Source organism: Schistocerca gregaria, chromosome 2 (assembly GCF_023897955.1).
Source record: "Schistocerca gregaria isolate iqSchGreg1 chromosome 2, iqSchGreg1.2, whole genome shotgun sequence".
In the NCBI taxonomy this organism is placed as follows: domain Eukaryota; kingdom Metazoa; phylum Arthropoda; class Insecta; order Orthoptera; family Acrididae; genus Schistocerca; species Schistocerca gregaria.
This window is the reverse complement of record NC_064921.1, coordinates 717,087,843-717,105,673: the sequence shown is the minus strand read 5'-3', so window position 1 is coordinate 717,105,673 and position 17,831 is coordinate 717,087,843. Positions and strand designations below refer to the sequence as shown.

Below are 17,831 nucleotides of genomic sequence, written 5' to 3'. Positions count from 1 at the left end.
CTACTGTGGCGAAACATGCACATGTACGTATATCTTAGTTCAGTAAGCAGATTTAGAATGGAGAAGACGTCATGTGTGTTTTACAAGGTGATTCCGTGATGATGTCACAAACTTTCACAGCTAATGGAGAGGGCTTTTGTATCAATTTGAGGCAAGGGATCCTGATCGGAAAATGACCGAGTCGGAAGTTATAAGCTAAAATATTTCTTATAACTCTGACAGTGAGCCTCTTCCACTACAAGGGCTTCGCCTTCCATTTTTTTGACGGAAATGGTATGGACCAAAACGTGATCTCTAAAGTGCATATCTTGAGAGCTATGAGCACTTGTTCAGCAGTATAGATTTGTTTCACTATAGAAGAGCTGCATCAAACCAGTCTCAGGACTGAAGACCACAACAACAACAACAACAACAACAACAACAGAAAAGATCAGCAAGTGCTCATACTTCTCAAGGTGTTCACTTAGTCCATAGAGTCCATTTTTACCGGACATTTATTTTCTTGTTTTCGTCCATACTGTATGCTCCCAGAATATGGACAGCAAAGAGTCTGCAGTAGAAGATGTTCTTTGTCAGAGGTATCAGAACGATTTTCACTTACAACTTTCGACTCGGCCGTTTACCGATCAGGGCCCCTTACGTCAAATTCATACATTCATCCTTCTCCATCACCTCTGAAAATTTGTAACATCGTCACGGAATCACCCTGTATGTTCACTCACTGTCTAATGTGTTAAAGTTTTCATTAATCAATTAGGAGATAATTTTAAACAAAATTCAGTTCTGGAGACTCTAACTACGTAAAAGTTCTTTTGATATTCACTTTACTTACTAAAGCGTTACACTCAAAACGAACACATAAATTGTGGCTACATTCTTTCCAATTCTAATTTCTTACATTGTATACAATTTTCCTTGAATTATAAATGTTTTTTCACATATGTGTTTTTTAAATAAACGTAGGATATTCACTTTAAATAAAGTTTAATTAAACAGTTGAATTTACTTTGTAGCAGTGGAATAAATAGGAATTGGAGGTACGACCTTCAGCAATGGTATCGTTGTACGTTATGACTATTTATGTCATTAAGGAATGGCGAATGTTTATTTATAATTCCCATTTCACAAACTACAGTCATTGTTGTACTGTTTTTACAACTTTTAACGGGGCTGAAAAAATTATGATAAAGTAATTTTTTTAAAACTAATTCTCGCTCCATTTTATGTTGACTACTCATGACTGTTAAAATCTTACAGGTTCGTGACAAACCAGAATATTGACATGTGGCGTCTAATGATGTCTGATAGTGTATTTCATAATTGCTGGCCGCTAGTGATTGTGACTGACGGCCTATACAATTCGGACACAGTGATTTGGCATTAGCAGTGGCTGCAGTGCTGGTTGTAACATGTCCGTATAGGCTCCAACAGTCTCTCGCACCAATCTACAAGCAATGTACAACTGATAACCGTTGTCTATATGCTTCGAATTCACGCATCTGTTTCAACTGGAAACATTTTCATCTTCATGTCTTCTCTTATATCTAACCATTAATTCTTAGAGACTTAAGATTGTTATATTTACACTATACAAGCTTTAAATAATCATAGTAGTTACAGCAATAATAGCTTTTGAGACAGTGACAAAAGAAACAAACCGAAATTCTTGAAGGCAGTAATAAGGAATCACATCTAGAGAATGAATTGACTGGCCTGGGAATAAGACAGACATGATGGGGTGAAGTTAGCATATGAGATGAAAGGAAATAAAACAGAAATAGATTCGGATGATGAAAGGTGTAATAGGGTCGACAATGAGGAAGAATTATTGGTTCGATATTGGACTTAAGGAAGACAGATAGTATACGCTGAAGAGGAGAGCTACGCCGATAATAACTCACGTTCGGCAGAATGGCGGTTCAGAACCCTATTCTACCATCCATATTTAGTTTTTCCATGTTTTTCTTAAATCTCATGAAGCAGATACCGGAATGATTCCTTTACTAAGGACCTCGCTGGTTTTCTTGCCTGTTCTTACAGAGCCCGAGCTTGCTGTCTGTGACTAATGAACTTGTCAACTAGGAGTTAGACATTAATCTTCCTACTAAATTTCGTATCTCCAGCAAACCTCGAATTGGGTGGATCTTGCCTTCGACTGGGCATTTTCTGTTTTCACTTCTGTTAGTCGAATTAGTTCTGTAAACAATCGTCACGTTAGTCATCATTTCCTCCTCCCACTAGAAATTACTCAAAACAGAAATTAACCATCTCTCTTAAATCAGTCTGTAGTGAGTTACATTTCAACAGCATCTTTTCCCACAAGTAGCAAACTTTCACAAGTGGCTTGAGCTGCAGCATCAGAAAGGTTCATTCCCAGTCACGGTTGGCTTTCAGTTTGACTTTAGATAAGCTGCCATGTCCGTCTGACTGCTATTGTCTAGCAACACGCAATTCACCCCATGGCGTTTCTATGTTTTCAGCAACTTCCAAGTAACAGAGGTTTTACAAAACAGCTGCGATTTTCAACGATAAGCATTGACGCTGCAGTTTTTCTAACATCATCTCACATCTTTCACTTTATTGCCATCCAGATCATATTTTGTCTATATAGTCTCATAAAAAAATTAGACAACTGTTTTTTCAGCTTGCCGTTGACTTTGCAGAAGCTCTCTCTCTTGTTTGCATAGAAATTATTTGTTGTCTTGGGATGATTAATTCTAGTTTTATACGATTCCCATGCGAAACGCATTCTGTGTACAGTAGGATATATATGTCTTGGTATCGTACATATTTTTTCGTATTATTTTTCAAAAACTTATGATTATTTTCTAAGCTGTTTCCTGTGACTAAATAATAGAAATGACAAAGAGTATGTTAGATAAAATACACTTTTAAATTATCTTAGTGCTCACGTCCTTTAGTGTCTATGCATAGACGTGAAGAAGCAAGTTGAAACATAAGAATGGTTTGCTGTTTTCTTCTAGTTTCGTTATCAATATGGTTGTAAATTCAGACGTGTAAATTGAACTAATCATAGCATAGCTGCAATATTCTAGATAGCATAAGCTCCTCTTCATACCTTACAAAGATATAAAAAGCTCCTTCCTGTTCACCTGAAAGAGAAACTTTTACTAACGCTTGTACTTCCATGACACTTTGCTGTCTTTTCAACGTTCACAGTATCTCATATCTCTTACAAACCTTATTCGTTTCGTATGAAAATTGCAGCAACACTCATTCCCATCAAAGCATTTCTAAGCCACTCAATCACTCGTCCGCTTTCTCGAAGTTCTTTTCAGAGAAGGAATCCGACTCTGGAATGATATCCCTCTTTACATAACAGAAATGAGCAACTTCTCCACCTTTAAACAAAGTTAATGACATATCTACTGAAACAACAATAATGCCTGTTTTAGTAACTGTTCGCAGTATTTACGCCACTAAGTCCTTCTTTTCAGTGCTCTGATCTGGTGCAGTTTACTTAAATTCCCGCTCTCGGAATCCAATATATCAGAGATCATCACTCATTCCTTTACATACATTCACATAATTTTTAAATATACACTACTGGCCATTAAAATTGCTACATCAAAAAGAAATGGAAATGATAAACGGGTATTAATTGGACAAATATATTATACTAAAACTGACATGCGATTACATTTTCACGTTACTTGCGTGCATAGATCCTGGGAAAACAGTACCCAGAACAACCACTTTTGCCCGTAATAACGGCCTCGATACGCCTGGGCATTGAGTCAGAGCTTGGATGGCGTGTACAGGTACAGCTGCCCATGCAGCTTCAACACGATACCACAGTTCATCACAAGTAGTGACTGGCGTATTGCTGTGACGAGTCAGTTGCTCGGCCACCTTTGACCAGACGTTTTCAATTAGTGAGATATCTGGAGAATATGCTGGCCAGGCCAGCAGTCGAACATTCTCTGTACCCAGAAAGGCCCGTACAGGACCTGCAACATGCGTTCGTGCAATATCCTGCTGAAATGTACGGTTTCACAGGGATCGAATGAAGAGTAGAGCCACAGGTCGTAACACATCTGAAATGTAACGTCCACTGTTCAAAGTGCCGTCAACGTGAACAAGAGGTGACTGAGGTGTGTAACCAATGGCACCCCATAGCATCACGCCAGGTGATACGCCAGTATGGCGATGACGAATACATGCTTTCAATGTGCGTTCACCGCAGTGTCGCCAAACACGGATGCCACCATCGTGATGCTGCAAACAGAACATGGATTCACCCGAAAAAATGACGTTTTGCCATTCGTGTACCCAGGTTCGTCGTTGAGTATAGCATGGCAGGCGTTCCTGTCTGTGATGCAGCGTCAAGGGTAACCACAGCCATGGTCTCCGAGCTGATACTCCACGCTGCTGCAAACGTCGTCGAACTGTTCCTGCAGATGTTTGTTGTCTTGCAAACGTCCCCATCTGTTGACTCAGGGATCGAGACGTGGCTGCACGATCCGTCACAGCCGTGCGGATATGATGCCTGTCATCTCGACTGCTAGTGATAGGAGGCCGTTGGGATCCAGCACGGCGTTCCGTATTACCCTCCTGAACCCACCGATTCCATATTCTGCTGACAGTCATTGGATCTCGACCAACGCGAGCACCAGTGTCGCGATATGATGAACCGCAATCGCGATAGGCAACAATCAGAACTTTATCAAAGTCGGAAACGTGATGGTACGCATTTCTTACCCTTACACGAGGCATCACAACAACCTTTCACCAGGCAACGCCGGTCAACTGCTGTTTGTGTATGAGAAATCGGTTGGAAACTTTCCTAATGTCAGCACATTGTAGGTGTCGCCACCGGCGGCAACCTTGTGCGAATGCTCTGGAAAGCTAATCATTTGCATATCACAGCATCTTCTTCCTGTCGGTTTAATTTAACGTCTGTAGCTCGTCATCTTCGTGGTGTAGCAATTTTAATGGCCAGAATTGTATTAATGCTATTATCTACTATTTTTTCTACTAACATAATTCTTTTTTTTAGGTAACTAAGATGTAAAAAGAATCCTGATGTGTGAAGTCCTGGTCCGACGTAAGAGACACCTTGAAGACCCTAATCTGATCACGTTACAGAAATAAATAATAGAAGGCGGCAGAGCAGTTCCAGGCTGGCTATAATGAACTCACATGGAAAAGAAATAACGAAACATTTTTTACCACCAAAAATGATGAATTATAATTCAGAATCACCCTGAGTGCTGGATTTGTGTTTCCAGCTAAGTTTTTGGTTCCCTCAGTAGTCGGGAAACAAATTTCATCACAAGGCTCCTGACCACATACTTCAATAGTTCTCTTTTGACAAGACAGTAATAAAGGAAGGTTAAAGAATACTGCTGAATCGACGACAGGATAAATACAGCCGATAAACAAAATATATTCTGACACACCTTTGTCAGGAGTACAGTCACTACTGTCCATTACACTTTGCAAATATTTAGTTAGATTTTAGTTCACTCAAAACTTGCTCTATTTGGACCAAAATAATTAACGTGAAGTTTGTGTAATAAACTGAAATCCACAGACACTGTCTTAGAAATTCCACAGTGTATCATCTAGTTTCAGATAGTTGCATTTTGTTTGTAATCTATGGTTCTACAAATGCGCTGACTTAGAATACATGAATCAATTTGCTGCCCTTGTTTCTTTGCTATGATGTCCTAAGATCACAATCAATATTCAGACAGTTAAAAATGTCACGAATCTGTGACCTTGATGTTATTTAATTCATAAACAAATTAACTTCCACAGTAAGATGACACTGGAGTCAACCAATTCTGAATGACTACCAGAAACGAATGGAACATGCTCAACAAGAGGTCTCATAAGCCGAAGTCTAGCTCTCTCTATTATTAATTTGTTTGTTCCAGATAAGAAACCACCAGGTTCATGGCCACAGCGAGGACAAGTCGTCTTCCAGAAGATGTATCTGAAGTACAGCCCAACAGATCCTCCAGTTCTCAAGAACCTCAATTTCACAATTCACCCTACCCATAAGGTTTTTCTCTACGTTCTTAATCACATCATAAATGATTGTGTGTATGTCTATAACTCTATGTAGCTTCTAAATTTTCAATATCTGTCTAGGTTGGCATCGTCGGCCGAACAGGCGCAGGGAAGTCGTCCCTTATCTCTGCTCTCTTCCGATTGGCCCCTATAGAGGGAGCCATTCTGATTGACGATGTGGACACCAGCACTCTGGGACTTCACGACTTGCGGAAACACATCTCCATTATACCACAGGAACCTGTACTCTTCTCAGAGACTCTGCGCTTCAACCTTGACCCGTTTTCAGAGTTTGAAGATGCAAAACTTTGGGATGTACTTGAAGAGGTATGTAAATTTATTGCACATGTGTAATATATGTTCATGAAAATGTGAATTGAAAAAAAAAATACGTTGCGTGTATTCTGAAGCCGAAAGAAAGCTCTGAGTTCAACTTTCTGTGACAAAGTCAAAGGGACGAGGCACACTAACTCGGTTTGGACAACGTTGGGGAAGAAAGTCATCCTGGTCTAAAGCAAAGCGATCACCATTCAGATAGTCATTTGTTGGAGTTTACAGAGACCACTGAACACAAAGATCCGCATGGACAGCCAAGTACCCAAAAAGATGGTGTAAGGGGTGATATAGGCTTCGCATTCTGGAAAACGACAGTTCAAATCACTATCTGGGGTACGAATCTCTTATTTTACGATTTTCCCACAGTCCATAATTCACTTCCATTCCAAGTCACTCTCGTGACATACATTGTCATAAATTTCTTGCTCGAGTTGAGGCCTATGTTTCATCCAATTGGGGTTCTTTTGATGAGGATTGCTTTCTTTCTCCGGTTTGCTCTGTTTCTTATATCTTCTTCGCTTAGTCAGTCATGTGTTAGTTAGCTTCGAAGGTAGCAGAACTTAAATTCTTCCACTATATGTTGCTCAGTTTAGGTGCTAATTCTGTCTCTAGTCTCGTTCTGCTGTTTCTCAGTACTTTCGACATCTTTTGCTTTCTCTCGGTCCATACTCTACGCTATGTAGACTGTTCATTTCATTCAACAGGTCTTGGGTTTGTTCCTCACTTTTACATAAGACAGCAATGTCATCACTGAATCATTATCACTGATATCGCTTCATGCTGAACTATAGAAGTATTAATATACATTCCTCAGGTTGTTCCATTTTATCCCATAATTTCACAGGTGGAGCTCAAGTCGAGCATACAGACACTGGACTTCCGGGTGACGGAAGGCGGCAGTAATTTCAGCGTGGGCCAGAGGCAGCTGGTGTGTCTGGCGAGGGCCATCCTCAGGAACAACAGGATCCTGGTGCTGGATGAAGCCACCGCAAACGTCGATCCAGAGTGAGTATTTATATTGAAAATACTTAAGCTTTCGCGGTCATAGTAAGAACTGTAAGCCATAGCAACATTTTCCAGGTTTTCAAGTGGCAGTGTTCAGCATCAAATGTCTCACGTTTAGCTGCCGCCTTTGACCGGAGCTGCCAATGATTAGCGAGCCATAGTAGCCACCACATGCCGCACCTATCATGTGGCCATGAAAGTATATTATACTGAGGCATAAATCGTTTTTCAGGGAAAACACTACAAACATTCTTTGCGTCCCCATGTGACGACTGTGTAGAGATATTTGAAATAAAAATAGCGCTTTAACTGGTCGTAAAGAGCCGTACAGGCAGTATCTATTCCCTCGACACATCCATGAATATAACTGGGCTGCACATTTTTGAGTAAGTTTCAGAGCAGACTTAGACATTGACGCAGCATTTGGTTCAGTTATTAAGTACAATATTTTTTATTGAGCCAACCATTTGCAATGGATGAAAGATCGCTTTTGAGACGTACTTTCGAATTATTTGTAGAAAACAAATGTAATGGAATATTTTCGAATTAACTCAAGCGATTACGATGGGATCAGGTTAAGAAATTCGGTACTAGAAATAGCAGACGAGGTTTGTATTTTGATAACATAACTGACGACATTGGAAGTGGAGGTGATATAATACAGTATCCGATCTAAACTATCTGGACGCCACTATTTAATGCAGAGTTGGCCATTAGATATCACGAGAGGTGACCCACCAGTATAAAAGGAGAAGGTGAGTGCTGTGTTGTCAGTAAAGAAGCAGTAACAGTAGAATGTGTCTGTCAGGAAAGCTGAGTGACTTCGAACACGAAGCAGTCTTTGGATTTCACCAGAATAATAAACCCATCAGGGACATTTCAACCCACCTGGAACCACTCAAATCGACTGTTAGTAATGTGATTGTGGACTGAAGACGCTAAGGAACAACAAAAGCTAAACCGAGACCAGGCACATCTCATGTGTTGGCGGACAGGGACCGTCGAACATAGCATAGGGTACTAGTAAAAAATCGCATGAACTCAGGTATTTCTTAAGCAAATGCTAAATGCGAAAGGGTGTGGACACATTTTAGAGCGATGTGCACTGGATATTGCAGAAGAACTGTTAGCAGTCGATGATTCTATCAGCATGACAGTGCACCCTGTCGTGAAGCAGCATTTGTGAGGAAGTGGTTTGTAGATAATAACATCCCTAAATGAAGTGGTCTGCCCAGAGTCCCGACATGAACCCTTATGGACTGATGGCGTCCAACGTCACTACTTTCATTGGTTTCTGCTCCTGAGGAAGAATGATAAGCGATTGTTCCACAGACATTCATACGTCTCATTCAGAGAGTCCCCAACAGATTTAAAGCCGTCTAAATGCGAAGGGTGGACACAATCCATATTAACGTCCACTAATGGGTGTCCGGATACTTCTGATTAAATAGTGTATGTAGACTTGCAATAGCGAGAAAAGTATTTCCAAAAAGCGAAATATTTTCACAAATAACACATAATTAACTATTGACATGTCTTTTTTAAAATTATTTGGAATGTAGCCGCGTACGGAAGTGAAATGTAGATAATAAACTGCACAGGCGACAACAGAATAAAGGTTTTCAAATGTGATGCTGCAGAAGAATGCTGAACAATAGATGGGTAAAACCGATAACTAAAGAGGAGCTACTAAAGGGAACTGGGGAGAAAAGAAATTTATGATACAACTTTACTAGAACATGGGACATGTTTATAGGATACGTTTTGAGGTTTGGAGAAATGTTTAATTCAGAAATGGAGGGAAATGTGTAGTATGTGTGTGTTTAACGTAGGAGGATGGGGGGCGGGAGGAATAAAATATACTGTAAGTGTCACTACACTAATCACTATCCTGTGAAGGTAGATGGCAAAAGTTACGCTCAGATGAAGTGACTTCTATAGGACAGAATGGCGTGGACAGCTTATTCAAAACATTCCTCGGAGTGAGGACCAAGCTACAATATGAGCTCTTCGTTGCATTAGAAACATGTAGTTGTTATTTTGTAAAGAAAAGTGCTGTGAACACTTGCAAATGTTTGTTGCAGGACCGACGCGCTTATCCAGGCTACTATCCGCAGGAAGTTTAAAGACTGTACGGTGCTGACCATAGCCCACAGACTTAACACCATTATGGATTCAGATAAGGTCCTCGTGATGGATGCAGGAACTATGGTGGTAAGTTATGCTGAATTAACTAAAATAGGTCAAATAGTATTCAATATTTTATAAACAGATATCACTCTGATATATACTTCTAAACCAGATAAATTAAAATGTTATTAACTGTCATACGTAATGCCACGTTACATAATACTTATTTTCCTTACTGAGTGATCATGAAGAGGTGATTTTGCAATTTTATTTGCTTCCGTAACTGCTTCATACTCTGCAGTGACATGCCGTTTAGTTAAGAAGTAGGCAATGTACAATGTTTGGATACAGTAAATTTCAATGTCGAAATTCTGTTACCCTGTATGTTAGAGAACCAGAGATTTTAGAAAATATAATTACTTACGATTTTGTAAGAGTAGTGAGAGTGCAGAGATAAAAGACAACATTAAAATTTATATCGGATTAGCCCAAATTGTTATCCACATTATTAATAGACGATTGTAAGTTGATTATTGCGAGGTTTTTTGAACAAACACACAACCAATTTCTTCTTCTGCAGAAAGTTAAGGTAGTGAACAGTTTCTAATACCTTAGATGTCAATGAAAAGTCAAACTCTAACTTCATTTCTAGTTAACCTTCACACTTTATAAACTGTGGAAGTGCATTCTGACATCTTCAACACCCAGAGGAATGTAGATAATTTGTAACAACGTATGACATTAGTATGCAACTGTAAAGTCTGCCAATGCACGATTTTCAACTGAAATTCAGCGTTTCAATGCCACTTGGTACACTGTTCTTTCACAGAATTAGAGGCACGAACGTAAATAAATACACAGAATGACTACTTTCATTAATTACATTAAGGTTATAAACCCAGTTTGGAAACAAGTAGGACAACTCATTTTTGAGATGGCGCAGTAGCTACAAGCCATGGTATTGAAGAAGTCAAGTTATGGAATCTGTTACAGAGATCTCATGCCAGACTGACTACAGAACATACGAAGCCATTTTTAGCTGTGTGACACGTTGCTGTGTTTCGCTGGTAGATGTCATCGTATGACGTCAGCCCTCCTCAGCCGTCGTTCTCGCTGCCAACTAAGGCCCAGGGTGCAGCACAGTTGCCATTTTTCCATGCACGGTGTACTTTAGCCATGGCTTCACACGAACTGTTTATAAATTTAGCTGTTTCTGAAATGTGTTCGCACTTGGCCCGAAAACCAAGAATGATGCCATGCTGGATGTACGATAAATAGCTCCGTTTCCGCTTTACGACAACGACTGCACTGTTTTCTGCGTCCCCTCGACACAATTTGTATGTCCTACACCGCTAGTGCTATCACTTGCCCTCTGGGAGAGGTGCTTGCACGTTGACATCGAACACACGCTGTGGTCACATTAGTGTGACTGGACCGTGTGTAAAGAATGAATTTCTATTAAATTTTATATTAAGCGCAGCAAGTAGCCCTACTAGAAAAGACAGCAGGACACGACTTCTTACAGAAGATTAAAAGAAGACGTTCACTGCATTAGACTAGTATCACTAACATTTTTTGCAGGATCCTAGAGCACATTCTCAGTTATTATGACAGTCCTTGAGGAAAAGAAGCTTCTCTCATTGATTCAGAAAGTGCTCAGGTAAAACCGGTCGTGCGTTCCACAGCTCCCTTTATTCGAAGATTTTCGAAAGGCGTCCAACTAGACGCCACATTATCGACCGATTAACAACATTCTAAACATTCATGGTGGTGTCTGATTGTTCTATATCGTGTCTCCCTACCACTTTCGCGCAACGACGCTCTGAGCGTGTTTTTTAGGGAATTAACTAGTTTGAACCTAGGACCTGTTGCTGGCAAGGAGACGCCAGACCACACATGACATGTAGAATTCAGAAGAGTTCAGTGAGACTAGCGATGATATAACCAAATACTAAATGATCTCAGCGTCAGCTCCACTGCACTCCCTGTAAAAGAATCTTAATACTAACTAAATTTAGAGGAAAGGGTTCAAGGCTTTCCTATTTTTACTTAGCTGGTAAAATAACGTCGAAAAAGCAGTTAAGTTTACCATTGGAAATTTTATTCTACTCACAAAACATCGTTTATAAATTGCACTATTGATAAAAGGAAATGTTTTAATACAGGATGGTAAAAACCAACTGCGTTCAACAAAAACGTGAACGAATATTCCCTGAATGGGTTTCCAAGTTCTACAATCGATCGAAGGATGACCTATGCTATATCACATCTATAATCTAGGTTTAATTTAAGTTTCACAAAAGAGAAAACTATCAAAATGGTCTACAGTGACCCTCAATTATATTTAATTACTAATCTAACTTGCCGTAAATTACAGTGGCTGATGTGGCTTCTCAATAACTATATAAAAGAAAAAATCATCGCGTTCCAGATCTGTTCTTCAAGTGGCAAACGTGAACACCATGCGTTTTAATTAACGATAGACACTAGTATTACGCAAAAAAGGGGTGTAACAGCTGAGTCTTCTGCAGTTCTGAGTGAAACCTTATGCGCTCAAAAATGCGGCATCGCGTGCGTTCATTACCTTGTCGGTGTTTAAGCAGCGTCAGGGCGGCAGCGGCCGGCGCAGCAGCCATCCAGCTCGCCGTCTCGGAACCAACTCTTTCCTAACTTCTCCTTACTACAATTTACCGAAGTTGGTTTAAAAAAAAACTATCTGGCTATGTTTTCATCTGACCAATCAGGGTCTCAATGTTAACCTTAAGCTCCGCCTACAAAAATTCTGTCTATCCAATGAGAAACGTTATACTTCTCGTGGTGGGGCAATGTTTTTTAAAGTTTGCAACGTAACAGAGACGCTAAAAAGTCGCACGCTAAAACCTGCACGCTAAAACCTGCAGCTGGTTATCGTGAGATCTATACTGTTCTTCTGGAGGGCTCTATCTTTTAACATGGGCTGGAGGATTGTCCTAATGTAACAGACATGCGAAAAAGTCTCACGCTAAAACTTGCGGGTGGTAGTGGCCCTATTTGTGTTATCGTAAGATCTATACTGCTTTTCTGGAGGGCTCTAGCTTTTAACATGGGCTGGGGGTGGTCCTTGACGTACCTGAGACGCGAAAAAGTCTCACGCTAAAACGTGCGGGTGGTAGTTGTACAGGTAGGCTGGCCCATCCGTCCCTTATCGTAGGGCCTTCTAGCTTAACACGGTTGTGCTCTCGGTTTCTGTCCTCGTTTCTCCCCTCGGAACTGCGTCTGCCTCACTGTGGGAAGGTACAACATGCATTTATGCATTCTTGTGTTAGTCTGTGGTATTCCATTTGCTCACTCGTTACTCGTATTACTTTGGTTAATTTAATGTCACGATTTATTCGGAGCTATGTGACATATTAGTAGATTTGCTTATCATGTCAGGGTTTTCATGGAAGGTGTTGGATTTGCCTGACACCTTACAACATATGTCGATAGGGAGTATGTTCTTACATACAGGATGAACCCGCATGCCACCGATAGAAGTTCTAAGGCTGTTCACGCATATTTTTTAGTTTTTTATAACGGACTCGTGTTTTCCGGTGACTATTTATAGAGTAATAATGTAATTACGATTTATTCTATCTGTAATACCACTCATCTTTGTTAGATGCAGAAAAGCAGTATTGTGGTCGCCCAACATGGGGATATTTCATTCAAAACGTTGGCCGAAATGAATGTTTGGTATTTTCTGTACTGTGAGACACTAGAGAACATATTTATAGGATAATAATGTATTTACGTACTTTACAACATGAAATAAACAAAATTATAGTATTTTTATTCATTTCTTCGTTTCTTGGCTACAATAAAATGCAATAAAATGCTTCTGGTCTTGTTCATGTGAGCAGTGTGTTTCTATTTGGGTTCCTCTTTATCGTCATTGCCAGCTTCAGGGACCTGCCTAATCCATCCATATTCATTTAAGGAAGATTTGCTGGTTTTCTTTGGCTTCATTCTCGTACCTGCTTTTAATAGAACAGATGTCAGTCGCAGCCGTTTTATTATGTCCAGATTCCGTTTTTCTCGTGACAATTTTCTGGCTAACGTCTGTCTGTACAGACGAAAGCGCTTATAGTAGGCCTCGGCTGCTTCTTCTGATAAACTGCACATGTTCAGTGGCATTTGGACCCTGTACAAAAATCTTTTGTACATCTACATCTACAGCTACATGACTACTCTGTAATTCACATTTAAGTGCTTGGCAGAGGGTTCATCGAACCACAATCATACTATCTCTCTACCATTCCACTCCCGAACAGCGCGCGGGAAAAACGAACACCTAAACCTTTCTGTTCGAGCTCTGATTTCTCTTATTTTATTTTGATGATCATTCCTACCTATGTAGGTTGGGCTCAACAAAATATTTTCGCATTCGGAACAGAAAGTTGGTGACTGAAGTTTCGTAAATAGATCTCGCCGCGACGAAAAACGTCTTTGCTTTAATGACTTCCATCCCAACTAGCGTATCATATCTGCCACACTCTCTCCCCTATTACGTGATAATACAAAACGAGCTGCCCTTTTTTGCACCCTTTCGATGTCCTCCGTCAATCCCACCTGGTAAGGATCCCACACCGCGCAGCAATATTCTAACAGAGGACGAACGAGTGTAGTGTAAGCTGTCTCTTTAGTGGACTTGTTGCATCTTCTGAGTGTCCTGCCAATGAAACGCAACCTTTGGCTCGCCTTCCCCACAAAATTATCTGTGTGGTGTTTGCAACTGAAGTTGTTCGTAATATTAACACCCAGGTACTTAGTTGAATTGACAGCCTTGAGACTTGTACTATTTATCAAGTAATCTAATTCCAACAGATTTCTTTTGGAACTCATGTGGATTACCTCACACTTTTCGTTATTTAGCGTCAACTGCCACCTGCCGCACCATACAGCAATCTTTTCTAAGTCGCTTTGCAACTGGTACTGGTCTTCGGATGACCTTACTAGACGGTAAATTACAGCATCGTCTGCGAAAAACCTAAGAGAACTGCTCAGATTGTCACCCAGGTCATTTATATAGACCAGGAAGAACAGAGCTCCCAGGACGCTTCCCTGGGGAACACCTGATATCACTTCAGTTTTACTCGATGACTTGCCGTCTATTACTACGAACTGCGACCTTCCTGACAGAAAATCACGAATCCAGTCGCACAACTGAGACGATATCCCATAGGCCCGCAGCTTCATTAGAAGTCGCTTGTGAGAAACGGTGTCAAAAGCTTTCCGGAAATCAGAAATACGAAATCAACTTGAGATCCCCTGTCGATAGCGGCCATTACTTCGTGCGAATAAAGAGCTAGCTGCGTTACACAAGAACTATGTTTTCTGAAACCATGCTGATTACGTATCAATAGATCGTTCCCTTCGAGGTGATTCATAATGTCTGAATACAGCATATGCTCCAAAACCCTACTGCAAACCGACGTCAATGATATAGGTCTGTAGTTCGATGGATTACTCCTAATACCCTTCATAAACACTGGTGCGACCTGCGCGATTTTCCAATCTGTAGGTACAGATCTATCGGTGAGCGAATGGTTGTATATAATTGCTAAGTAGGGAGCTATTGTTTCAGCGTAATCTGAAAGGAACCTAATCGGTATACAATCTGGACCTGAAGACTTGCCCGTATCAAGCGATTTGAGTTGCTCCGCAATCCCTAAGGTATCTACTTCTAAGAAACGCACGCTAGCAGCTGCTCCTGTTTCAAATTCTGGAATATTCCATTCGTCTTCCCTGGTGAAGTAATTTCGGAAAACTGCGTTCAATAACTCCGCTTTAGCGGCACAGTCGGAGGTAACAGTACCATCGGCACTGCACAGCGAAGGTATTGACTGCGTCTTTGCCGCTTGCGTACTTTACATACGACCAGAATTTCTTCGGATTTTCTACCAAATTTCGAGACAATGTTTCGTTGTGGAACCTATTACAGGCATATCGCATCGAAGTCCGTGCCAAATTTCGCGCGTCTGTAAATTTTAGCCAATCTTCGGGATTTCACGTTCTTCTGAACTCCGCATGCTTTTTCCGTTGCCTCTGCAACAGCGTTCGGACATGTTTTGTGTACCACGGGGGACCCGGCTCTTTGTAATCCACATCACACTGACAAATACAGAGTGATTTCAGGCCAGTAGAGGAGCGTCAGATGCACTGCAAGCGAGTCGTAAATACAGACTAGCTCCCCTGCGTATCAGAGCACAATAAGCAAATAACACACTGCCTCATGGGATGCCATGAGTATAAATCAACATACACTCTTGCTATTTCAACAGATAATTTGTCTGTCTTTCCTGTGTCCGCTGGCAATAGCTTCTACAATAACCCCGAATCGATAGATGAGTTGCAGATTACAACCGTTGTTTCTGCTAATGTTTCAGCGTTTACAAAATGTCTCCTACTGGTAATTCCATCATTTCTATTTCCATAGCCTTGCTTGGGAGCGTCTCCAGTTAATCACAATTGATTTCCAAACATTCCTTGTGTGACTTTTTTCTTCTCTCAAACAAGTTTTTTTTTCCCTCTTTTGAACAGATTTCGCACTCTTTGAGTTTTTTTGTTGGCCCAATGCAATAAAACTGAAGAACTTCTATGTTACTACTTTCGCTTTTGACAAGTCACTGATGGCTTTTGATGTAGCCTTGAAAATGTAGCATTTCATTGTTGATGTTAGCTCTATTGCTGCAGTGGAAACCTTTACATCAACCATAGTCATCAGTAATGTATATTTCTTGGTTAAATCACCCTCTGCTCTTGCAATTTTTGGTATTTGTAATGTTTTAATTTCCCTATTGATATAACCAATTTCTTTGTTTGCATTATCAGCTGCTTCATGAAGAAATCTCTTATTGGTCTGCAGGAGCGAGGAGACGATGGTGTAGGAATTGTCCAAACAATTAAATCTTTATTCGCGTGATGAATAACTTGGAGAGGCTTTAAAGATGACTAACATCTCTTTGCATCAGAAGAATGGGTGTTTTCCAATTTTTCTTTAAACCGTATTTGCTGTGGAACATCACTAACCCTCTAGTAGATGAGTTCCAATACATTTATGTTATCATTTGGAACATCACTTAAATCCTCTTACAAGTATAATATTATTTGCTGATTCGTTTGATTAAGCAAGGCTTGAAGTTGAATCTGCGCACGTGTGACAGTCACCTGATGGGTTGTTCTAAGGTAGCACCGCCTTTTAGCCGCTTGAAGGATACTGTTACAGGGATAGACCTTATTAGCTCTTCCGATAATTTCTTATCGTTGCCCTGTCAGCGAGCGAGAGTTCCATAAAGACTGATAAGGCTTGGATATGTAAAAGTAGTTTTTGTTTCTTTGTAAGTCTCTACGACTCGGATCTAATGCTTGTCTGTAGGTTCTCGTGTAGCAGATGAGCAACTTTGGAACCCTCAGCTTTTCCAGACTCTAGTAGCTTGATTTAACGCAAATCCTGTGTCTCGAAAATTATTTCTTAACAGCTGTGTTTTACGCCTTTTACAGCGTTCGCTTAGCTGTACGAACGACTTTGTTGGCCTGCCAACTAGAGTTTTGCAAAATAGAGTTTTAATGGTGCTTTCCAACTAGTTGTGGTTATTTGTAAGAAGACATTTTCAGTTTTGTGTGAAGCAAGCCATCGTATCTTTAATTGTGATTTTATATTTAAAACCTTTCTATTCTTTACCAAGGAAGAAAGGGAGTGATAACAAACGACTTATCACAAAGCCCAATCTTTTACAAACTTTTTTTCATATGACTCCCTAAGTTCATAGAGGCCTTTTGTTGTCAGTTTTGAATTTCGAAGGACCTAGGATAAAAAGAAAATGCTTTCAGAATTCTTTTCTTAGATGGCATTTTTCTATAGCTGGCAACTCATTATTGGAAAAAAATCATACAGAATCAAACTGCGGTATTCAGTGGCTACGATACAAAATGTTAGGCATTACCTCTCACCACGCAGGGGAGTTTGTGTAGAGTTGTGAGTGACAAGTCTGCGTGACATAACCGCAGAAATCATTGTGGGACGTAGGACGAAGGTATCCGTTGGACAGTGTGGCGAAATTTGGCGATAATGGGCTATGGCAGCAGACGGCCAATGCGAGTGCCTTTGCTAGCAACCCGCCATCGCCTCCAGCGCCTCTCGTGGGCTCGTGACCGTATCGGTTCGACACTAGACGACTTGAAAACCATGGCCTGGTCATATGAGTCCCATTTTCAGTTGGTAAGAGCCGATGGTAGGGTTCAAGTGAGTCGAAGGCCCCAGGGAGCAATGAACCCAAGTTGTAAGCAAGGCGATGTGCAAT

At 40.6% G+C, this 17,831-nt stretch overlaps 1 protein-coding gene across 3 annotated transcripts in view; it reads left to right on the top strand.

Moving 5' to 3' along the window:
• The window catches only part of LOC126334846 (ATP-binding cassette sub-family C member 4-like), a 130,854-nt gene that overhangs the window by 106,737 nt on the left and 6,286 nt on the right, over positions 1-17,831 (top strand). For all 3 annotated transcript variants that reach the window (XM_049997516.1, XM_049997515.1, XM_049997514.1), the window contains 4 exons: positions 5,904-6,031; positions 6,121-6,366; positions 7,220-7,380; positions 9,465-9,594. In XM_049997516.1, coding sequence (XP_049853473.1) covers positions 5,904-6,031; positions 6,121-6,366; positions 7,220-7,380; positions 9,465-9,594 — 665 coding nt within the window. The remainder of the gene's footprint in view (positions 1-5,903; positions 6,032-6,120; positions 6,367-7,219; positions 7,381-9,464; positions 9,595-17,831) is intronic.